Raw genomic sequence first — 25,046 nt, 5'->3', positions numbered from 1 at the left:
AGGTGGCTTTTTTATGTTTAGCTGGGAAGCAGGAGAGATTATATGATCATCTTAACTAGGTTCTAGTTAAGAACTTTTTGAGGATGGGGAAGGCATAGGCATGTTCATAGGCAGCAAACAACCAGTATGTAGGGAGAGACTGATTAGAGTGAGAGAAATGATAGTGAGACCAATCTGCTGAAGAAAATCAGAGGGGATATGTTCAAGGGGTTAGCCTAGGCAAGGAGAAAAGGAGTCAAGGAGGAGAGGGGAGGAAAAAAGAAGACAGGATGTATTCAAGGGATATGAGAAGAGGAGTAGAAGAAGTTTGTGTTTAATGGCTTCATCTTTTTAAAAAATAAAAAAGGCTTTCAGCTCAAATGACAGAAGTGCTGAGCGAGGCTTGAGGAGATAAAAGGAAGTTTAGGACAGCCACTGTGGTGAGTGGGATAAAGAAATAATTATAGAGAAGTTGAAGGACTGGTTTGCTGTATAATGACCAAATTGAGATTAGATATCAAATTTCTGGTGGATTCAGCACAATTCTGTGACTCCTCTAGTTCCATTCAGCAGCATATGAATAGGAGTAAAGAAGGAAGATAGTGGAAGTAATCTAGGGTTGGGTTCAACTGGCAATAGGACAAAGGAGCAAGGATTTGAGAGTAAAGGATACTTTAATTTTGAACTGGTATAATAAAAAGTTAAGATTGGGAAGCAAAGAGAGCTTAGCCAGAGCAAAACCTTTCAGGGAAAATGCTGAAGGGTGGAGGGACTGGTAGTCCCTTACTGGCAGTGAGGATGAAGAATGGGTTGTATTAAGTAAGTAGATGGGGAGAGTGGAATAACAGATTATGATCAGACAGAAGAATTTTGGACCTGCATATGGAAGTGGTACATTTCTAAGTGATGAATTTGAGCATCTCTGAGTGTAGCTGAGGTGAAGTGGAAGAGCAGATCAAGGGAACTGAGTAGATTAAGAAACTGGAAAGTTAGAGTATTTGAGGGAAGATCAATAGGTTTGTTTAAGTCTTTAAGCAGGAGGGCAAGAATTGTAGTAAAGAGGGAGACTATGAACGAGACACTAAATTCACCAAGAAAGGTGGTGGACAATGTCCTAGAGTGGGTAGATAACGACCACCAGAATCTGGGTGAATGGCAAATTTGGGTAAAATGCATCTCTGAAGAAGGAGAGGCTGCTGAGTGATGGTAGTAGAGGAAGTCTGGAAGTGGAATAGGGAGCAAGGAGTATTACAGCTCCCCGACAAAGACCAGTGAATTCAGATGATATAAAAGAAGGTGGAATTGCTACTGAAAAGGATGGTCAGGAAGGTGCTATCATCTTTATGGAACTATGTCTCACCCAGTAAATGCCAAATGATGGAAAGAAAATTATGGGAAGAGATCTAAAATGAAAAATGTTTGTTAATTATAAAGGAGGAATTCCAAAAGACACAGTGAAAAGGGTGAGAAGTAGAAAGTGAATCTGTAAACCTAGAGTTGTAAAGTGTATAAACACACACACACATACACACACACACACACACACACACATATATACATATATTAATGTGTGTGTATATATATATATATATACACATAAGTGTGTGTGTGTGTGTGTGTGTGTGTGTATACACATGTGAATTACCATGGTTTGGAAAAAAAAACTCAGAAACCATCAAAATGCAAGAAATTGGGGTTATACTAGATTAAAAAAGAAGTAAAAAGCAAACACTCAGCTTCTTATACATGGGGCAACTTCAAAATATTCTTTCTAGCAGCCTATAATACTCATGTCCAGAGAACCACCACAGGAACATCAGTCCTGAGTTTCTAATCTATAACCAATCCCAAAGTGGCAATGGAATATAAAACAAAAAACTCAACAATACATTTTTCAATGAAGGAAAAAAATAAAATCCTCAAAATATACACATACAGACAATGCACTTTAATTATAAAATTAAATTATAATTTAATTACAAATACTCAAATTTCTTTTGAAGATAATTGCTTCTCTTTAAGTATAAATTTTGTTCCCTACATTAGTAAACCAGGATCGGGTTTTTATTAAATTGATATAAGTATCACACCTTGAAATTCTTGGATACCAGCTAACTTTGGGGCATCTAGTAGCCAGTCAGTAAGTGTCTGGTTCTTAAATGCAATGCTTCGAAATTGTTTCCCACCATTCACATTCCAGGTTCCAGTACACACTCGGATTTTTTTTGGCTTTGAATATTTATAGAAGTTTTCACACATACTCTTTAGTACCTTTGAAGAGGCTGTAAAAAACAACAAAAACAAAACTTCATTTTGGCTACATAAATACATTTAATAAAATCAACCAAGGTAATTCAGGAAACATGCAAGGATGAAGTTCTCATCAAAACATACATATAAGCATAAAGTACATGCAAAGACATACCAAACTATCAGCTGTGAAAGCAAATTCCAGCACAATGCACTTTACCAATTAACAATAACAAAAGGGACATCACAACAAGCAAAAGTAAAAGCTATTACACTAAAACTGTGGCAATGTCATATGCCTAATCGATAGCTCTGTTCAAATGAACTGGCACATTATAATTTAACCTGAAATGTCTGAGAGCTGCATGTAAATTAATACAGAATTTAATCTATTTCTTTCTAATTTTTTTTATTACAGTATTATCAGAGAATGGTTAAATTTTCTGTGCTGAAAATAGAATTTTCTTTAAGAATTATTTACATTTAATATTTTCGGGGCTGGTAGCCTGGCAAGTTACTAGTCACGATAAAACATCTAGAGAACTACTGTAAAATAAATGATGTCAGAAACTGAAAAAAAAAAATGGATATGTAAAATGATAACACTAAATATTTATACATTTAAAAAAACTAAATACTATTTTTTATCTGTGGTTATGATAGGTCTTTTTTTCTTCTTCTGCTTCTATTCTGTGGTATAGCGGAAATACTCGGAGTCAGAAAACCTGGGTTCAAATTTGAGCTCTGTCTGACTATAGGCAAGTCACTTATCCCTCTCTAAACCTCTCATCTGTAAAATGGAGATAAAACTTGCATTAACATATCTCCCAGGATTGTTGTGAGAAAAGTAAGTCTTATCTCTGTTTGAGTCATTTGTACTTCATTTTTGTTAAGCTTGAACACTAATTAAAAATAGATGCTGCAAATAACTGCCATTTATTTGTAGCTTTATAGTATTTCCATATATTTTATCTCACTTGATTCATACAACTATCCTGCAAAACAGTAATGCAAGTATTATCCCCATTTTACAGAGAAGGAGACAGGCTTGAGAGGTGAGGTGTCTAGTCTAAAATCATACAGCTATTAATAGTGAAGCTGGTATACAGAACCAAGTCTTTTGACTCCAGGACTCCAACTGTACCTCAGGATTTAAGATAAAGACTTGGTATCCAAAGGTGTCCATGAATACTTAGAGGGAGAATAACTCAGACCCATATATACATTTTACTCACGTGCCATTCATTATTCTTCACTTAGTCACACACCAAGATGCTATTTCGTAAGTTTTAAAGGGAGAAAGTACAACTCAAATAACATTTACTGGTTAAACAGCAATCAAAATATAATTGCTAGATTCAAGTACTATGAGCAAATGTTTGTGAGCACAGAGGGTACATACATATAGTGTACACATATACAATACTCTCTACAGATGTTCCTTCCACAGATTTAATTAAGCCTATCTGACTTATAAATAAGTATAAATCACCAGGTACCACACTGCTGCTGCATGTACACCTTATCACTATGACAACCTACTTCATATAATAGTTAAGATTTTTAAATCACTGAACACCTTTCTTAGTCATCACATACATTTATCCAAATATACATGCAACACACAAGAATTAGGCACTAAGAAAAATATACCGATATCTCTATTGACAAAAATGTACTCAACATGTTTTCAGGAACTTTATTACCAAATCTAGAAATTAACCAGAAGCACAGGGATTTTTTCTAGCTAGGACACGGAATTTTCCTTCACTTCCCTGTAATAAGCTGTTCTTCCTTTATAGAGCCCCCAAGGGCTGTCTTCCATTCCCTCTCAGTTTTAGAATTACATCAGACCCTTCATTTCCCCTCATTTCCTGTCCTGGGCCAAGCTTAGCCCAGGCTATTTCAACGATTCTACAATTACTAATTAAAACAGAAGCTCTTTCCTTCTATCTTCACATTTGCTGTGTAGTAATGCTGGATCAGAAAGGTGTCCCACCTGGTAGTGGGAATTGTTTCAAACCTAAGGAACACCACCTCCCTGGAAGCTGAGCTTTTCTGCCTCTGCCCACTCCGCCTATAACTCCTATCATAAGTCCTTTATTAAATCTGTTGTCAAGTCTGGTCAATTCTGCCTCTACAACACCTCTCACATTGATTCCCCGATGAATAACGTACACAACCATCATCCTGGTTTAGGCCTCTATCACCTCTTGCCTGGACTATTACAATGGCATCCTCATGATTTTCTTCTTGACTTAAGTCCTTCCCTTCTCCAATCCATCCTTTTCCTGACTCAGAAAACAACAAATTAACATTATTTATGTTTTATTGTATTTTTATTTATTTTGTGAAAACATTTCCCTACTTCATTTTAACCAGGTTCAGGATGGGAGTTTGACACTTCTATTCTACACAGCTACAAAACTGACATTCTTGAAGGGCAGGTCTTACCTGCTTTCATTGGCTCCTTATTGCAATTAGAATAAAATTCCTGTTTAGCATTTAAAGCTCCTTACAAATTGTCTTTAACATATCTTGTCTGACTAATCCCACAGTCCCCACTCATGAACACTCTGTTCCAGACAAAATGGCCTACATGCTACCTTCCATACATTCCATTTCCCACACTGTGCTTTTTCAGAGGCTGTCTCCTTTGCCTCTAGATCAGGAATGCTCTCCTACCTCATCTCTGCCTCACAGAATCCTTAGCTTCCTTTAAAGCACAATTTAAGAGTTGCAGTTCCTAGTTTTCTCCTAGTAGAATGCAGATATAGTTTTATTAATGGAAATGACACTAAAGAAGATTCATTACCATCTACTTCAGTAGTATACCCTAAGAACCACTGGGCCTTTCCATTTGACTTGTAGAGAAAAACTCTGCATTTGTTGGCTCTATTACAATGTGAGCTTCTTGAGAGCAGAGACTGTCTTATTTTTCTATCTGAAATGTTTTGCATATATGAAGTGACTAACAATTTTGTTTTTTTTTTTTAATCATGCATTAATTCATTCATGTAAGAGAGTTGACCTTGGGGAGATGGGCTACCTCTTCATCAGAGATCAGTGTAAAAGAGAAGACAGTAGGAGATGATATGGATGGGAGAAAGAGGATGGAAGATGAGGGAGTTCTGAACTAATGACTCCAATTTTTTCAGTGGATTATGAGGCAGAGTCCTTAGCTCTAACGGTAGGAGGGTAGGATTGCTCAGGGGCTCTTGAGACAAAAATAGAAAGGAGGGGACAGGAAGTAAAGAAAAACAGCCTTAGAGAGGAAAATCTTATAATATAATATCAACAACACTTTAAAGGAGAGAAAAATAAGATTAAATTTTCATTTAAATTTATATCTTAAGGTTTCTGGTCATTGTCACAGCTATTAATCACAGCAAAGAACAAGTTTATCAACCAGCTCAGATAATTCATGGTAAAAGGCACCTGTGACCAGTCACCAGGACAATAATTAGGCTCTCTAACTTAATTAACAACCCAAGTGCTTTTTATGTCAAAAGATCCCAAATCATACAATTGGCTAGCATAGGTCTTCAATCACAGAAAAAAAAAACAACCTTTTTATTCTTCAGTAAAAGAACCTTCTGAGATGAGTTATTTTGCCTCTGACTACCCCTTAAATCCATTCTCTATTGTGACTAATACTATAGCAACTAGGTTTCTAAAATTTGTCTAATATAAAGGAAAAATACTAAAAACACTGATTTGGTTGGATTCAAAGAAAAACTAAATGTAAAGGCTGGTTTTGTCAACTAAAGCATTTGTTGGAACAAGGACCTGGAAAGCTTCATATTTGATCACAGGAAAGGGTATTTATTTCATCTTCCCAAAACCAGAAATTTTTCTTCGATAAAAGCCAACATTTATTTATACTATCAAATGTATAAGCCAAAATAAGAGAATATTTTTAAAGTAAAGTTTTTATGTGTTATTCAAATAACCTATTTCAGAGAACATTAGAAAGAAAAACATTATTTTGTATATTGTTTAATGTGCTGTACTATACCTGACTGCAATGTCTGCTCAGAAACTTTGGATGCATCAAGAAGAAAACAAGAAGACATTAGTAAAAACAGTTATTGTCATAAAATCCATAGTGAAGTGAGAAAACATGCTCTAAAATATTTCTGAGATGGCTTCACTTTTTAAAAAAAAACAGTCATTTTGAAAAAAATATTTTTTATTAGCAAGAAGTTAAAAATAATCAAAGAAACAGCTTCACAGTATAGTAACCTTCAGTCCTCTACCAATTTTAATGTGACTATTTCAGAGATTTACAACCAGCAGGCCATATTATTCCCTGAACTGCCCCACAGGCTACTAATATTTATGTGCACATGAACTCTGGTGGCCAAAGCAGAAAATAAGAAAGTAGTAAGTGTTACTCTGGAATGACTTGCTTTGTCATTTTAAGTGTGATTTAGTGTCTCTGAAGGATTCTGCCATGATTTAAACCTTTTGAGTCCTGAGTCATTTGTTCTCATGGAATCAACAACTGCTCACCTAGATGAAATGACTGAATTCTTTCCAGAGTTTCAAGATATTATTTACAGCCAACTCTTGAATATTCAGCGGCTAATGATTCAGTCTGTGGATTTGGATCCATTTGTTTCTCCCTTTTGGCTGGTCACTTTTTCATGGATTTAGCACCATATGAGGGTGGTCAGGGGCAGAAAGAAAGTGATGAAAATAACTTTCCTCTTGTAAGCAGTTCTCTAAGTATGGTAGAGGAAGAAGTTAACACAAATGGGTAAAATGAGATTTCTAGATGGCAAATCAATTTAAATTATCCAAACTGCATGGGATTTCACAACAAATAATTGAGAGTTAGGTATAAATTACCTTTGAGCCACTTTATAGTATTAACAAAAAAAATTCACCTTACTATGCAAGTAATTTACTTGCACAAAATGTTAAAGCTCAAACAGACTTTAATGATCATGTAACCTAAAAAATTTTCATTTTATAGATGAGTATTACTTGGTAGAGGATTAATTCCCACTTGCATAAACAAGAAAAATAGAAAGAATACTTTTTTGGAGTACTATAACAGAAGACATGGTAATTTCCAGAGCTCTAAACAGGTAAGAGAGGTAGTATAGTGAAGTCAATATAGTTTCAGAAGTCAAGAAGAGATGGGTTCAAGTCCCATCTCTGACACATGGTGTCTGTGTGACTCTGGGAAAGTTATTTAACCTCTTAGTGCTCCTGGTCATCCATGTAAAATTCAAATAGAAAAGGATCCCTGTGGTTGGATATTGACTTAGAAAACCTCAAATTAACATTACCTATGTTGTACTATATTTTCATTTATTTTGTTAAGTGTTCCCCAATTACATTTTAATCTGGCTCAAGCCTACTCCACTCTTTGAGTTTTGCTGGTGAGCTTGACACTTCTGTGGGACAGTTAGGTGGTAAAGTAGATAGAATGCCAGACCTGAAGTCATGAAGACTCAGATTCCTGATTTCAAATCCAGCCTCAGACACCTACTAGCTATGTGACCCTGGGCAAGTCACTTAACCCCATTTGCCTCAGTTTCTTCATCTTTAAAATGAATTGGAGAAGAAAATGGCGAACCACTCCAGTATCTTTGTCAAGAAAACCTAAAATGAGGTCAAGAAGAGTTGGACACAACTGAAATGACTGAACAACAACACTAACATCTCTGTTCCAGGCAATCATTTAAGATGATAAATTTCTATACAGTTGATAATTTGTTTTGGTGGAGGGGGTTTCCTCAACAGGAGTTTCCTATACCAATCAAATCACAGGTCCAGCCTCCCCAGTCTCTCCCCCGCTCCCCACACCCGTTAAAGTGGAAAGTGGCCTTGAAGAGATTCCTTTTTAATCAAATTATAGGGCCAAATTTTGAGCTTTTGGTGTTACTAATACATTCACTGACATGAGAACTCATTCATTAGAGATGGCAGGAATAGTCACAGACAAATTTTGGATGGTTTTGTATTGAAATCTACTGCCATGATTTTTCCATTGCTAATTAATATAAATTATCGGAACATTTTAAGTTAAAAGATGAGACCAACACATAAGATAGGGTTACATAAATTTCAGAAAGAATCAGTTGACTGTTTTATGAAGCATACAATTTATGTTCACTTCAAACAGTTACTCCTTTAAAACTAACTGACTCAACCACAGGCAACAAAAATGTCTATGATTCAATTTGTGGTTTAGCAACGATAATAGTAAAATTACATTTTTAATGAAAGCTTTCTTTAAAGAAATGCTGAATTTATTTTCTTAGTGAAACAATTTAACTATATTTTAATTAACTCCATTATAATTATTAGAAATACGCGAAAGATAAACTTTACATATTATTTCTACGTGAGTTTTCAGGACAGAAAATACAATTCCACCAGTACATAAAACAATACTTTAAACATAAGATGACAAATGCACATACCTCGTAAGCCTCCAGTAGTTAGTAGTGCTCGGGCTTTATCTGCCAAGTCATTATTTAAAGTACTCCCCAATAGCAAAATGTCAATGGCTTCTTGCTTGGAGCTGTCAAAGAAGTTATTCTGAATTGTTCTGGTTACAGAACGAGCACCATCTTTTAACTTTCCAGACTGTGGAGGAAAGAATATGTATGAATCCTAAGTAAAAAATCATTACTGTAACTCAAAAGGACAGTCTGAAACTTAGTTTAGCTACATGAGGATACTAATTACAAGGTAAATTTTTTGTTTTGAAAGTAAGTCTACCACTTATTTTCTAATCATAACATTTCAACCTTTGTCATCTTTTTATTAAGATGAATTTGAAGGTGATAAAAATTCAGTATAATAAGTTAAACATAAATATTGCAGGTAATAATGGATTCTGTGCAGTACCAAATTTCCTCATGATAATGCAGCTAAAAAGTGTAGATGCTTTAAAAAATAAGAAGCTTAAAAGAAAAAGTCTCCTTGGTCCTGAAATTCAAGGATGTAAAGTATTTACAGACTCTTCCAAAACCATCATCTTTGGGCTAAAAAACAAAGAAAAAAGATATTCTAATCTAGAGTAGGAATTCTCAATATAAACATTCTCTACTACTTAACTCTAAAAAGAAATTTAGAAGTTGCTTACAGAAATATTTTATGTAATCCTCACTTAAATATTGTCATTTTGTTCCATAGGTAAACAGTGAAAGAGAAATAGCATCAAATCCTTAGAACCAGAAGACCTGGGTTCAAGTCCTATTTCTGACACACACACTAGCTGTGTAATCATGGTCAAATCACTTAACCTCTCAGTTAAGAAGTCTCTCCTAGAAACCCTCTAAGATAATAAATATAGAGATGACTTGCTAAGTTCCCTAAATTGAAACAATTCATTAGTGGAGGCTGGGGTTAGAATAGGGGTAGGGAATGTACATATTACTAGCCACCAAAGAATTTTTGAGCTAGAGCAGACTTCAGGAATGACCTCGTCTCACTGTCTCATTATTAGGAAACTTGGGCCTAACCGATATTCAGTTACTTGAACAAAGCCACACAGCTAATAGGCACAGTGGTATTTGCCAATTTGAGTTCAGCATTCTTACTACATCACTTTGCTATTTAAAAACATATGCTGGGGCTGCTAGGTGGCGCAGTGGATAGAGCACCAGCCCTGAAGTCAGGAGGACCTGAGTCCAAATCCGACCTCAGACCAAACACTTGACCCTTAATAGCTGTGTGACCATGGGCAAGTTACTTGACCCCAATTGCCTAACCAATCCCCCCCAAACAAAAAAAAAATACAGTAAACTACATATCAAAGAAGATGACTTTTTAACATAATCTTTACTGAACAGTCATTAGTCACATAAAAGTGTTATGTGTTTGATCAACTATGCTATTTGATTTAGTTTTGTCCTAAGGACATTTTGGTGGCTGGTCCCTGCATTTTAAAATCTTCAGAAAATTTCAATGTTCAATTTTAGCTTTTTTAAAGAGAGCATTTCTAAGTATTAAGATGCTTTTTTCAGGTTAAAGAGTCAAAAGCATTTTTAAAAATCACATCACTGAATGAAGGCTGAAGTAACTGGACAAACACTCAATTTGGTTCTTAAAAACAGAATTTCTATAGTATATACAATGTGATTGAAAAAGACACTCACCATAGTCAGGCAGTTAATCGAAAGGAACCCAGAGAAAGCAAAAGAAAGAGCAGCTGAGATTAGATTTTAGGAAAATTAAGAAGAGTATGATTTATACACAAATATTACCATATATATGTATATGTATGTATGTATATGTATATTTTTATGGTTATCATGCTGCTGTCCAAAAGAAAACATGAGAAAGATAAACATCCGTGAGTGATGGCACAGTATTTCAGGCAAAAAGTATTTAAAATCAGAAGAGATGATTTAAAAAAAAAGTAAAGAAAACACTTTAAAGCCTATATTGGAAGGCATACCTTGGGACAATTAAATTAAACTAAACTAACATTTATCAATTACCAACTATGTGCAAGGCTCTGGGAATACAAAACTAAGGCATAACCATAGCCAAACAATTGTGAAGTCTTGCTGATTCTCACCCTCTCATCCAAATCCCTTCTCTCTACTTAGATACCTACCACCCTATTTTAGTACTCTATCCCTTCTTGCCTACACTATTACCACAGACTCCTAAGTAATCTTCTTATTTCTAGTCTCCCTAAACATGTGAAATTGTTCTTAGGAATGATTTTCCTAAAGCCCTATCCTAAAGGTGTTTATATTCTACCTAGCAGAAATGAAATTCTATGTAGTGTTGATCCCAGATGTACAGTACAATATGTTATAGCAATAATAATTATCTAAGAAAGTAGAGAGTGAAAGGGGGAAAGGGAAATCTCAAAAGTTTTCTAAAAATATCTATGTAGGGAAATACCACCAAGAACCAGATGAAACAGGAAAGGCTTTAGGGAGGTCACAACTGAAGGAAAATAAAGGTTCTTAAACACAATTAGTAAAAGAGTGCTTCTAATCATGGGAGATGGCTAGTCCAAAAGTAGAGGCAAAGTTGGTTACATGTTGAGTTCAAAAAACAGGTAGGAATCCAGTTCGGTTTGCATATCTATCACACGGAAGATGAGGCTAGGAAGTATGTGCATGCCAGACTATGGTAGTCTTAATTACCAGGTCAAGAAGTTTGCACTTTTATATAGAGGAAACAGGGAGCCACTGAAGGTTTTTGAGCAGAGTGACAGTCAAACCTGTGTCTTTATGAAGACTATTTGGGTAGAGATACAACTGAAGAAGGGAGAGATAGGAGACAGGGTGACTGAGAGGGAGACTAACAAGGAGGCCATGACAGTTCAAGGAGGGCCTGAATTAATGCCGTGGCTATGAACCGAGATGTGATGAAAGATGCAACTGTTAACTAAACTGGGCTGGTTTCCCATTAAAAACAGGCCGCTGTCTTCAGGATTTTTTTTTCCTTTATGATGGATGAGGGTTTCAATCACTGGTGTGGCTTCCCTGTCAACTGAGGCATAAAAAATTCTAGCTTATGAGGAGGTGCTGCTCGTGCGGATTGGGAGAATTTCAACTTTCTTGTCTTTCTGATCCAGCATTGCCACTGTGGTGAAGGGGAACCTCATGAATCGGTCATTGTATCCTTTTAAATCTTGTAAGCAGATTTTAAATTGCACTTTTTTTGCGGTACCTAAGCCCAATTCACTGGCTCAGAGTGAGCTAAGTGTGGATACAACTTTTTGGTGTTAGTCAGCTGGACTGGATCCTAATGGTTGATGTTGGGGTTCAAGTGCGGGAAGGGCAATGCTGTGGGTCCAAAGCCAGATGACCACATACTGGGCGGGGGGGAGGGATCTGGCACCCTGAGGATGTTACACCATTGGCTGCACATGGTGAGTCCTCTCAATGGGAAACAGAGGAGATCCCTACCCTGCAGGATTAGCTAGATGGATGGTTTATGAGCATAAGAGGTTAAAGTCCTAAAATAAAAGGGTTTGGTGACTTGATCTATGTCCCTCCACCATAACCTCTCCATTCTATATGACCAATGTGTGTCAGAAGTACAGATCCTGACTTTTAATGTCAGGCTTTAGCTATAGACCTTCCCTACCAGTCTCCTACAAAGGCCTGAACAGACCCACTTGTGACATTTGAAGCAGAGAATGGGACAGCCACTGGGGCACCAGAAAAAAAACGGTGCTCTGGGGATGATGAAAAAAGGCATCCCTTTCCTCTGTGCCCCCTGCTGTGGTGGGCAGAAGGTGAGGAAACACTGTCAGCTAGGAAACATTCCAGGTCACCTTCACCATCTTTTCTCAGAAATGACTGAATTTTCCTTCATATTGCTAATTTTAATGGGCAAAAGCTTCAAAGAGTCCCCATTTTCTAAGGGCTAGCCTTGGGGTAACCAGGTGCTCAATACAATCAAAATTCAATATGAGGCAGCTACATGACAGTGGATAGAACTCTGGCCCTGGAGTCAAGAAGATCTGAGTTCATATCCAGCCTCAGACACTTATTAGATATGTGACTCTGGGCAAGTCACTTAACTTCTCTCAAATCTCAGTTTTGTCATCTGTAAAATGGGGATAAAAAGAATAGCACCTATCTCTCAGGGTCATAGTGACAATCAAATGAGATGATAATTGTCAAATATTTAGTACAGTGCCAGGCACATAGTAGGCACTTAATGCTTGTTCTCTTCCTTTTTCCCCTCTGATGTCCATCACTATACTGATATAATGTTGGCTTGGCTGAACAAAGATATGGTGGTAGAAGATCAGATGGTGATCTCTATTTCTGCAGAAGAAGCCACCATTGTTCTAATTATTCAGATTCACCTCAGAATCATTTGTAACTCTTCCTATTCCCTAACCTCTCCATAGCCAATCAATTGTGAAGTCTTCTTGATTCCTATCCTCTCATCCAACCCCTTCTTTCTACCTAGACATCTACCATCCTGTTTTCTTGCCTACACAATTACAATAGACTCCTAAGTGATCTTATTTCTAGTCCCCCAAATACATGTGAAATTATCCTTAGGATTGATATTCCTAAAGCACAAGTCTCAGCATGTCACTCCCCTGATGAAAAAGTGGCTCCCTGTTGCCTTAGGGATAAAACACGCTTAAAGGCCTTCATAGCCCATATCTCCAGACTGATTACACATGACTCTCCCTCATGCCCTCCACATCAGTCAAACTGGTTTACTTGTTGCTTCCCATACAAGACATTCTATTTCTTACCTACATGGCTTACCACAAGGTTGCCCCAATACCTGGAATTCTTTTTCCTTTTCCTCTATTTCTTGGACTTATCACTAGGTCTCTTCAAAGCTCAGCTAAAGTGTAGCTTCCTGATGCTTCCCCTTCTAGTTATTAGTATACCTCATACCACACACACACAGCCAAAAATTATTTTGTATTTATTTCACATATATTTATACATACATATACATGATATATCGTATAGTATTCATCTATATTTGTACCTGATGCTGTTCCTAGTAGAATAAAAAGCTCTTTGAATGTGAGTACTGTTTGATTTTTTACTCTCAGTGCATAGCACATAATAGGCATCTAAATGCTTGCTGAGCTAAAATTGGATTTGTCAACATTGAAAGTGTAAAGTTATTGTATATAACGCCCTTAAATCTCTCTTTTTTTTTGCTCTTTTTACCTTAGCCTTGCCTTCCAAAGCTCCAGTGCCTGCATAAATTTTGCTGACTGAGTCACCATTCACAGACCACATTGACCGAAAAACTTCTTGGAAACGAGTCACCAACTGAGGCTTTTCAGCTAAGCCCAAAGCTTCCAGTTGTTTGGCTAGCATCTGAAACAGAAAAGTAGAAATTTTACAGAAAAACAGATTTTATATTACAATCTGATAGTTTCAAATACTACCTCTAAAGTGAAAAAGAAACAGCCTCCTGACTTATTTATAGGAAAAGTATTTATGCCAATGATGTTTACATCTATTTATCCAGCCCTCTCCCAACCTTCAGTCTTACGCCTTCAATAGCCACTGGGCATCTTGAACTGGAGATTCCACAGATATCTTAAAACATGACCCAAAGGGGGCTCATGTCTTTCCCCACAAACCCTCTTTTCTTCCTATAACTATCCAAAGATGCCACTATCCTCCTGTGTTCAGATAAGGGAAAGTCAGAGTCTTAGGAGGGAAGAGGTTGTTAATCACTAGAAGAAAACTTTAGGAAGATTATTCAAGTGTTAGGACCTCAGGATTGGGTCCTTTCAGAGCCTTGGGCAGTTCAGGTGAGGGAGCAAGAAATGAGAAACAGAAGCACAGACACTCTCAACCCAAAGCAGCTGATCAGGCTGGAAACTTGATGGAATGGTGCCCTCTCCCCTCATGGAGGGAGGCTAATAGGATGGGAAGGTGCTTCTCCTCTTCCCATAGGAGGCTGAAGCCCAGGCAGGAGACATATGGTGCCAAAATGTAATTGCCAGAATGGAGCTCTCTCCTCACCATAGGGGCAGGAGACTGGAATGTTCTTCTCTTCCAAGAGAGGCTAGAGACTAGGCCGAAGACTAGGCAGATGACAGCAGAGGACGGTGAGCTACTCTCCTTTTTCCTCCAAAGGACGGAGATCAAGCAGAAGATGCTTGAGGTTAGGGCACCCTCCTCGACTTTTCCCATGCTCCCTGGAGGAGGCCAGGCAGGCCAAACTGAGTGGCAAGGTACCTTTTCCTCTCCCTTCCAGAGCAGTGGTGTCAAACTCACTAGAAAGGAGTCCCTGAAGGTACAGATTGACTCACAAAATCACAAATTAACATTATGTTGTACTGTATTTTTATTTATTTTGTTAAACATTTCCCAACTGCATTTTAATCTGGTTCCAGCTTACTCGGGACTTTTGCTGCCAGCAGTGAGTTTGATACTCCTGTCACAGGGAGACTCAGCAGGACAACCCGGGTAGGTCCCTGACCCTTCCTCTCCCCACACTCCACTGGAGGCGCCATGTACATTTTCACTGACTGTATCTCATTTATTCAGCATTCTTTAGTATCTTCCCATACTACTTTGAAATGCAGGTATCATGGCTAATTTTAAGAAAGTTGTTTATCGAAGATAAACATTCAGACCATGTTGAGGGCATGGCTCCTAGTTTTGTTTTGTCAGAAGCTCTGGAAGGGCCAGGAGAGTAGAGAATGGAAAAAAAGAAAGAGTAAATGTGGCCACAAAGTCTCTAAGCACAGTGAAGGAAAGGGTTATGACCTCTGTGCTTAGCACACTACCTGGCACACAGTAGGTGCTTAATAAATGTTTGCTGATTGTTGACTAACTAGCTGGGAATCTTGGCACAGAAAAAAGAATGATAATAGTAACTAGTTTGAAGATTTGTTAAGAAATCCCAAACTTTTGCTTGGGGACCCTTAATTTAAGTCCATTTGAAACCTACAGAATATTAAAAGACCTAGAGGAAGAACACCAGCAAGCAGATCCTCAAAGTAAGATCTAAGGAAGAACAAGAAACACTCCAAATGAAAATTCATAGGCTAAACTGAAAGACTTAGAGAAGTACAAAGACCAACTGAATGAAGTGTGAACAAACTTGAACAAGATCCTGTTGTAATGTAAATGTTAACTGCTCAAAGTTAAATAAGCAAAATAAAACCATTTAGTAGAAGGCTTCAGTTGACCTAACATTTTTTTTTAAAGACTGAGAAAGTAGACTGACATAAAGTGAAAGCACTAAATTTCTAGCCACTCAGAGAATGAATAAGTATATCTGAAAATTCCGTTCTAAGCACCAATCATAAGCAAGGAAGGATCTGCAAGGCAAAACCAAAACCAATCCCCACCTTCAAAGAGCTTATGTCCAAATAGGGTGATACAAAATGTAAACAGATAATTAGATGCAGGATAACTGGAGGGGGAAAGCCCTTAAAACTAGGGGACAATCCCATAAAACTAGGGGGCAATCAGAAAAGGCTTCCCACAGAAGATGGCACAAGAGCTAAGCCTAGAAGGAAGCTAGGCATTCTAAAAGCTGGAGAAGAAGAGAAAATGCAGAATTGGGGAAGAGCAAACAGGCCAGTTTGGCTAGAGGTTACAATAGAATGGGAAGGTGAACAGAGTAAAATAGCCTTGGAGAGGCAGCTGCCTGACCGTGAAGGGTTTTAGATGCCAAGCTAAAGAATCTGTATCTCATCCCAGAAGCAAGAGGGACCCACTGGAGATCTTCTTGACCAGGAGAGTGCTATGGACACAATCATACTGTAAGAAGATTATTTGGTTGCTATGCTGAGGATGGATTGAAGATGGAAAAAAAGTTGGAAGTCTAATTATGAAGCTCTTGTAATAGAATGGGTCAGAGGTGATGAGCAAAGAGATGTGTCCTGAACTATGGATATGAAAGAAGTTATGGGGGTAGATTCAATGAGACTAAGCAAATGTCTGGATGTGGGGGATAAGGGAGACACTTGGATGTCTTGAGATGGTAAAGCTGGGTGACTATCAATTAAGCAACAAGCAACAAGTATTTAGTAGTACTTACTATTGTGTCAAGCACTCAAGAAGCTCACATCCTAATGGAAGAATAAATGAAGCAATTTTTTAAGCATTTACTATGTACAAAATGTTGTGCTAAGTGCTTGGAGATAGAAAAGAAAGCCAGTTTCTGCTCTCAAGGAGCTCACATTCTAATGGAGGAGACAACAGACAGGGAAGGTTTCAGCTGTAGGTTAGACTGAAAAGTCCCATGATGCTTAGAGTACAGCAGCTAAGTAGATGTTAATACCTCTTGTTTAGTATCATTTCCATTGATAAAGTAATGTCAGTTTCTGATGTTGAACCATTTGACAGTGCCATAATTTTTTTTTCTCAGTCTTTAGTAGCTGTGGCTGTAGTACCTGCAAGAGCAATTGCCAGTCTGTATCACCACAGGGCTGATTTCAGGATGATAGCTGAGGAAAACAAGCTTAGAAGCACTATTATTCCAAAGACTTTTGGGTTGAGGGTCCTGGGTTGCCTCCATCAAGGTATAAGGGGAGATGGTGGTCAAGGTAGTGGCAGTGGTTTGACTTGTCTGGTACAAGCTACCTGCTGGCACATGGCTCCTCAGGTGATATGTGCTTTAGCTAAGCTGGCTTACTTGTCCTATGGATAGCACTTGGTAGAGAAGGCTGGACCTTTCTCCACAGATGATGGCTGTGAGGACAAGGCTGGAGAAGGAATGACAGACTGCAGGAATGCTGCCACCCCCAAGGCTCTGGTGCCTGTCTGTCTTTTGGTGGCAGCTGGTTAGCAGCTGCTGCTCATGGTAATGAGGAAGATGAGCTCCCTCTCCACAATGACTTTCCCCTTAGATGATGGTTGTGGGGTTAGACTGGAGTAAGTCTAGTGTTTTCGGGGAAGGGGGGGGGAGACACACAAACACTGCTATTCCCAAGGTTCTTAGGTTCAGGGTCCTGGGCTGATCACCATGGTCTGAGAGCAGATGACTTGCCTGTTTCCTTCAGGGTGCCTTGTTGTGTTAGCTAGGATGTCCTGTCTGTCCTGTGAGTGGCAGCTGGTGAGGATGGCCACAGCACAGGACACTTAATAGCCATTGTCATAGTGTTTTCACAGATGTGCAACACTAGGGTTAGGTCTGTTCATAAGAAAATGGATCCTCTCCCAATTCCCAGGACAAATGTATTAAAGGTAATACTGACAGCACAAGAAAAATAATGTTTTTCAAAAGAATATCAAAACAAATAATCATTGAAACTGTTAAGGATATTATAAGAAAATGGAGGCAGGAAAGGAACTATCTAGATGAAAGTACTAAAAAACAAAGCATTAGATTAGAAGTCAGTTGGTAGAGATGGCTGGACACTTTTCCACTAAGAGCTATTTCCTCAGATAATGGCTGTGAGGGTTGGGCTGAAAGCAGGAATGACAGGCAAATCCCCATTCTGTGTGGACCTTGGAAAAAATCACAACCTTTGGTTTCAACAACAAAAGTGAAGAAGTTGTACTAGGTTATTTCTAAGGCTCCTCCCAACTTCAGATCTATGATCTTATGATACATTAAATTTTAAGTAATTTTGTATAAAATACTATTACAATCATCCCTCAACATTCCTGGGTTTCACATTTCCCAGTTTTGGTTACTCACAGGTTGGTCATCAATAATTAAATGGGAATTTTTGGAGATTTGCAGTGTACTGCAGAAAATCGTGGATGACGTGTGTATGTAAAGGAAACTAATTTTTTTTACTAAATCATAAATGCATAAATATTATATATCATTTACTACCATAAGTATACATACATAAATTTATTATAAACAGTTAAATTTTGTTAAAAGTTTCAGTTCACTAAATAACTACAGGATCCCCACTCTGTCTCTCTACCATCCAGACTCAAGTTACGTGATTTTTCTCTCAAAGTGACTGTTCTATCTTGGTAGGAAAAGGAAATTTATGAAGCAGTTGCTGCAGCTACACCAGCAGCTCTGAAGACTCTGCATAGTGTGTGAGATACTAATCTCTCTCCCACATTAATTGCAACTATTTTATGTGTAGTTTTGTTTTGTGTGTTAAATATGATCAGAATTATTAAAAATGAAGGTTTGGGGGTGGGGTCTAGAGTTATTTGCAGTTTTTCATATTTACAAGGGTCCTACATCCCTAACACCCCCTTCCCCTTCATGTTTTGGGATGAATGTATATATTTTTAGCAGCATATTTTAAAAATATACTTCATAGATGGATCACAGAATGTTAGGACTAAAAGGGACCTTAAAGATCATCTGTTTTAACCCACTAATTTTATAGATAAGGAAGTCAAAACAGAGAAATGGTGACTCACTGGAGTAACCAGTAACACAGCCAAGCCTAGCACTTTTTTTTCAAACTCATTTCACTACACCATAGCTGGTATATTAAATATCTGAATAGGAATATAATTCATTGTTAACATTAATGGAAAGTTATATGATTGCAAACTCAGGATACCAGTATTTTAAGGTTTTCTTACCTCTAAGCCAAAGAAAGCTTGCACACTATTTGTCCTATCCAGACAATCCAAGCAGTTTGTTCGAATAGTACCATTCTGAGATCTATATCAAATTAAGTGAAATAATACAAATCAATAAAATTTATCAACATAAACAAGGCAAAGGTTAGACGAAAATCAAGATAATCTACTCGATAGCACTATCATCATATGTTCATCTTTAAAGGCTAGTGGGTCACATTAATTTTGGGATAGCTAAATAAGACATTTGTTTGGGAATTGCTACACAAAAATTCTGTTAAATGAATTTAATGGAAAATCATTGTGTAATAAGAAACCTCAAATACAAGGAATTGAGAGAATGGGGAGATCGGTATGAATTTAAGAAGAACAAAGTAAGCAGAATGAGGAATTTATACAATGACAACAATTTGAACAAAGAAACTGAATGCGCTGTAATTGCAATTACCAATTTTGGCCATTGTTGGTGAGAAAAATGGGGGGTTGGGGGTTACGAGTATGATATATTAAAGAGGTTGTCAGACACAGATGATTTATCAGTTGGTCAAGTTTAACTGGCTCTAAAAAATTATCACAAAGTTAAGTTCTCTAGGGTGAGGAAGGAAGGAATACATTTAGAAATGATCAATATGGAAATTTAAAATTATCAATAAAAATTTTAAAATAAAAGACAAAAAAGTGAGTTGTAGCTAGACAGCTATACAAAAATTAGAGATTTGGCATTTACACTGAGGAAAATTTGTCTTCTGCCATTTCACAGCAAGATTTTCTTTTCTAACTCTCCTACTTTGTTCAACTTAGATAATACATACACAAAAATACTTATATATACTCATATTTCATGTTATGAAGTTTTCAAAATTCTAGCTATGCCTGAACAATTTCCAGGCCGCTGATACAAAATAAAATTTAAACAGAATCAGAATATCATTTTCAAGTATTAGACTCATCCACAACAGTCCCAGTTTGGAAACATGATTACCAATGAATTTTACTCTGAACTTATGTCTCATGGCACTTTCCTTTTTTATTTCCAAAGATAAAATGATTAAATTAAAAACTGACATCAAGGCAACAGTTCATTTTCATAGTCATCTGGCAAAAGTTCCTCAGATATAATGGATATATTATAAATATTTTGCTCATAAGTGCTCCCTAAACTGATGGAAATCACAGTCCAGTAAAAAACAAAAAACAAAAAAAGAACAACCTAACTAATTTAATGTTTCTATCTTAACTTTTCACTTTGATATACTTTACTTAATGGCAAAAATTGTGTATGTGGTGGAGAGGGAGACTAAAACAGACCTAATTCCAATGCTGATCAGCTAAAGACCATTTTATCTTGTCTTTTCCCTTGATATTGAGCTACCTATGCAACAGGGAAGTCCTATGCTACATAAATCTGACCATTACGATTTAAAATATAAGTTTTTGTTTAAGAAAGGAGCACACTAAATCTGATTTTTATAAACTACACAATATAAGCGACCAAAGTAATTAAAATAATAAAACTGAGGTAATTCATGAGAATAAGTTTTACTTTGTAGAATCTATGATGGGATGAGTGGAACTCACAAGTCGGATATTCAAACTGCCATACAATGAAGGGGGCGGATTGGAGGAGGAGGGGGGAGAGAACATATGCCTTTTTCCAAAGGATCAGTACTTAATGCTTTCTATAAAATAGAAAAGCTCAGAATCGGGATATTATTATGTTGAATGAGTTTATCACCATACTGTTTCACCAATAATAAAAACACCATTATTTTAGATCATAAGAGTAAAAAATAGTTTAATCTTTTCTCATTAAAGATCCTCCCTAAGTATATCTTAGAAAATGATGATTTTAGCAAAAAAGAAAAACTGAAATCATTAGAACTTCAGTTTTGTACACCCAGATAAGGAAAACATCCTTAGCTTAACTTAAAAATTTTTTGAAAGTAACTGGAAGCACAACTTTATATTGCTAATGAAAATGGAAAGAACACAGAACTGAATAAAAGATCAGCAAACATAAGTGAAATGTTTGTTGCAAATATTTATTCTAATAAAAATTTTAACAGCAGTTAAAAATTATAATTTAATTCTAATTTAAAGAATACAGAACTAAAATAAACAAACCTTTGAACTTCAATTCCATTGAAATAAAAAAACCCAGAGTCTAAGAATTTTTGGACTTGAGGCTTAAGTATACTATGTAATTTCTCTACTTTTCCTCCTTTAACCATTTGATGATAGTCAAAATTGACCATTTGGATATCAACAGCATGTTCAGAAGCTTTCAAGTGGCTCTGAAAAAAAGAGGAAATATGTTATTAAAATACGAACTCATAAACAAAGATTCAATCAAGTACTGATAGATTACTTCTATATTGCCATAAAGCTTGCCTATCTCTTTAAAGTCCAATCAGTACCTATCTTCAAACCATTCCAATTTTCATAGTAGTCATAAAATCAGTATACTGACGGTAAACTGAAAAATTACCTGTTAATCTGGTATCTAACTATAACTACTCATGTGGTCTCCAATGCCTTCAGTGATGATGTTGTTAATATCACAGAACCCAACATGCTATTTTGGCCAGGATCAATAGAAGAATTAATTTAAACCAATTTGTTCAGAAAGTTTAATAACTAGATACACCTAAAGATAGACATAAAAATCAAATGGTTCCCCTCTAAGAAGTAAAAAGCCTTTCAGCTGAATAAATGGAGTACAAATTAATACTGCTTCATTCATATACTCTAAAATACTCTTTGATTTTATGGGAAGCCAAGAGTCAGTAAGAGAGCCCTATAATTTCCTGAAAATAATCCAGTCCATATTCTTCTTCTTGTTCAACTCTGCTCAGCAATTTGGCATCTGTACTGTTTTAGATGTACGTATTGCCAGAGAAGTTTCATCCAAATGGTGTGTTAAAATCTGGGCAAGAATATTCTTCATCCTCTTGGTCTTTCCTGACTGGAGAGACAAAGGCCAAACTCCATTTAATGATTAAACCTTTCTCCCAGGGAGGCTCTGCAATATTCAACGAATAATAAAAAAAATCATAGATCTAGAGCTGGAAGGGACGTCTGAGGCCATCAAAGTACAGGCCTTCATTTTACAAATGAGGAAACTAAGAGTTGGAGAGGTGCAATGATCTGACCATGATCACAGTGAGCTGTAAGAGTGGGATTTGAAACAAGGTCTTCTGACTCCAGAGCCTCTCTTCAATGAATAACACTGCACCGCGAGTACTTCACCACCTCAGCCCTGGAGCGAGTCCATCACAATGCAAACCCACGCGCTGGGTATACAGCTTCCTTAATCTTGCCTGATATGTATTAAAGGATCACTGAAGATAGTCATTTCTGCTAAATCTTCCAGAGAATCTTGAATGATCTTGAAGAAGAGACATGAGGGGGCAGCTAGATGGCGCAATGGATAGATCACTGGCCCTGGATTCAGGAGGATCTGAGTTCAAATCTGGCCTCAGACACATAACATTTACTAGCTGTGTGACCCTGGGCAAGTCACTTAACCCCATTGCCTAGCCAAAAAAAAAAAAAAGACATGAGACTTTTTTGTAAAAGAGATTTTAAATTGTTTTGTTCTACCATATCGAGTGCTTTTCTTTGTAATCAAAAACAGGCACAATAAGATCTTATACTCCATACATCTTTTAATTAATTATATAACAGTAAAGATGTAGTCTATTGTTGACTATTGCTTGTGGAAAGACTTTGTGTTCCCTACTAATGTTCTCCAGGAAGAAGCCCTTGATTTATGTATAGATAGATGATTCCCAAGACTTTGTATAGATGGATGAGCTACTGATCTCTTGGCCACCTTTTTAAGTATTAAGGAAGTGTGAGATTTTTTCCCATGTCTTTGGTATCTTTCTTTTTTTTTAAAATTTTTATTTTTAAAATTTTTTTTCCATATGCTTTTGAGTTGAAAATTTTTCTCCCTTTTTCTCCCCCCCACCCTCCCCAAGACGGCGCACAATCTGACATAGGCTTTACATTTACATACCCATTAAACATATTTTCACATTAGTGAAGTTGTAAGTAAAAATTAAAACCAATAGGAGGAACCATCAGAAAGATGAAACAAAACTCAACAGAAGGTAAAAATAAGTGAGAGTGATTCGACTTCCATAGTTCTTTCTTTGGATGTGGACAGCATTTTCCATCCCGAGGCCTCTGGAGATGTCTTAGATCCTAATGCTGAGAAGGGTTCAGTTTAACATTCTTAGTCATTGCATAATGTGGCTGCTATTGTGTACAAAGTCCTCTTGGTTCTGCTCACTTCACTCAGCATCAGACCATATAAGTCTTCCCAGGTTTTTCTGAAGTCAGCCTGTTCATCATTTCTTATAGCACAATAGTATTCCATTACATTCATATACCACAACTTGCTCAGCCATTCCCCAATTGATGGGCATTCTCTCAATTTCCAATTCTTTGCCACCACAAAAAGAGCTGCTATGTATATTTTTGTACATGTGGGTCCTTTTCCCATTTGTTTGATCTCTTTGGGATATAGCCCTAGAAGTGCTATTGCTGGATCAAAGGGTATGCACATTTTTGTATCCCTTTGGGCATAGTTCCAAATTGTTCTCCAAAATGGTTGGATCATTTCACAACTCCACCAACAATGTATTAGCGTTCCAATTTTCCCACATCCTCTCCAACATTTATCATTTTCCTGTTTTGTCATGTTGGCCAATCTGATAGGTGTGATGTGGTACCTCAGAGTTGTTTTGATTTGCATTTCTCTAATCAATAACGATTTAGAGCATTTTTTCATATGACTATAGATGGCTTTAATTTCTTCATCTGAGAACTGTCTGTTCATATCCTTTGACCATTTATCAATTGGGGAATGGCTTGTGTTCTTATAAATTTGTCTTAATTCTCTATATATTTTAGAAATGAGGCCTTTATCAGAAAGACTGGTTGTAAAAATTCTTTCCCAATTTTCTACCTTCCTTCTAATCTTAGTTGCATTGGCTTTGTTTGTGCAAAAACTTTTCAATTTAATGTAATATTATTTCATTGTCTATGGTGCCTTTTAGCAGGATGTAGTTTCCTTCCTTATCTCTTTTGATTAGATCTATTTTTGCTTTTGCTTTATCAGAGATCAGGATTGCTACCCCTGCTTTTTTTACTTCAGCTGATGCATAATATATTCTGCTCCAGCCTTTTACCTTTACCCTGTATGTGTCACTCTTTTTCAAATGTGTTTCCTGTAAACAACATATTGTAGGATTATGGTTTTTAATCCATTCTGCAATCCATTTCCGTTTTATGGGAGAGTTCATCCCATTCACATTCACAGTTATGATTACTATCTGTGTCTTTTTCTCCATCCTTTTCCCCCCTTTTATGCTTTTCTTTCTCCTTTTTCCTTTCTCCCCTTCACTAGTGTTTTGCTTTTGACCACTGCCTCCTTCAGTCCCTTCCCCCTTTTATTATCCCTTTCCCTTTTCTTCCCCTTTAGTCTTACTGCTGCTTCCCTCCCTTCTTTCCCCCTCCCTTTTCTTTCCCCCTCCCTTTTCTTTCCCCTTTTCCCTCCTACTGCCTATAGGGCAAGTTAGATTTCTATACCTAACTGATTATATTATGCCCTTCTTGAGCCTAATCTGATGAGAGTAAGGTTCAAACAATGCTCCCCCCCTTTCCCTCTGCTGTAATAGGATTTTGTGTCTTTTCCTGTAATGTAATTTACCCTTGTCTGCCTCCTCCTTTCTCAGTACCTTTTCTAAGATTAGATTGATCCACTTATTTGGATCCATTTAACCCACTTGATTAGATTTTTTTTTATCATTACATCAAAGTCAACTAATATCCACCCTCTTTATGTATACT

General features: G+C 36.9%; 1 protein-coding gene across 17 annotated transcripts in view; it reads right to left on the bottom strand.

The window, feature by feature from the left end:
- The window catches only part of SYNJ1 (synaptojanin 1), a 119,149-nt gene that overhangs the window by 44,724 nt on the left and 49,379 nt on the right, over positions 1 to 25,046 (bottom strand). For 10 of the 17 annotated variants that reach the window (XM_078146565.1, XM_078146566.1, XM_020996024.2 and 7 more), the window contains 6 exons: positions 21,312 to 21,481; positions 19,188 to 19,269; positions 13,878 to 14,030; positions 8,670 to 8,835; positions 6,248 to 6,271; positions 2,070 to 2,261 (listed from right to left, as the gene is read on the bottom strand). In XM_078146565.1, the coding sequence (XP_078002691.1) occupies positions 2,070 to 2,261; positions 6,248 to 6,271; positions 8,670 to 8,835; positions 13,878 to 14,030; positions 19,188 to 19,269; positions 21,312 to 21,481 (787 nt within the window). The remainder of the gene's footprint in view (positions 1 to 2,069; positions 2,262 to 6,247; positions 6,272 to 8,669; positions 8,836 to 13,877; positions 14,031 to 19,187; positions 19,270 to 21,311; positions 21,482 to 25,046) is intronic. The other 7 variants (XM_078146555.1, XM_078146561.1, XM_078146563.1 and 4 more) reach the window with 3 other exon arrangements.

The sequence above is a fragment of the Phascolarctos cinereus genome, unplaced genomic scaffold (genome assembly GCF_003287225.1).
Source record: "Phascolarctos cinereus isolate Bilbo 61053 unplaced genomic scaffold, phaCin_HiC Scaffold_726;HRSCAF=1367, whole genome shotgun sequence".
NCBI lineage: Eukaryota > Metazoa > Chordata > Mammalia > Diprotodontia > Phascolarctidae > Phascolarctos > Phascolarctos cinereus.
This window is presented reverse-complemented; position numbering and strand designations above follow the sequence as displayed.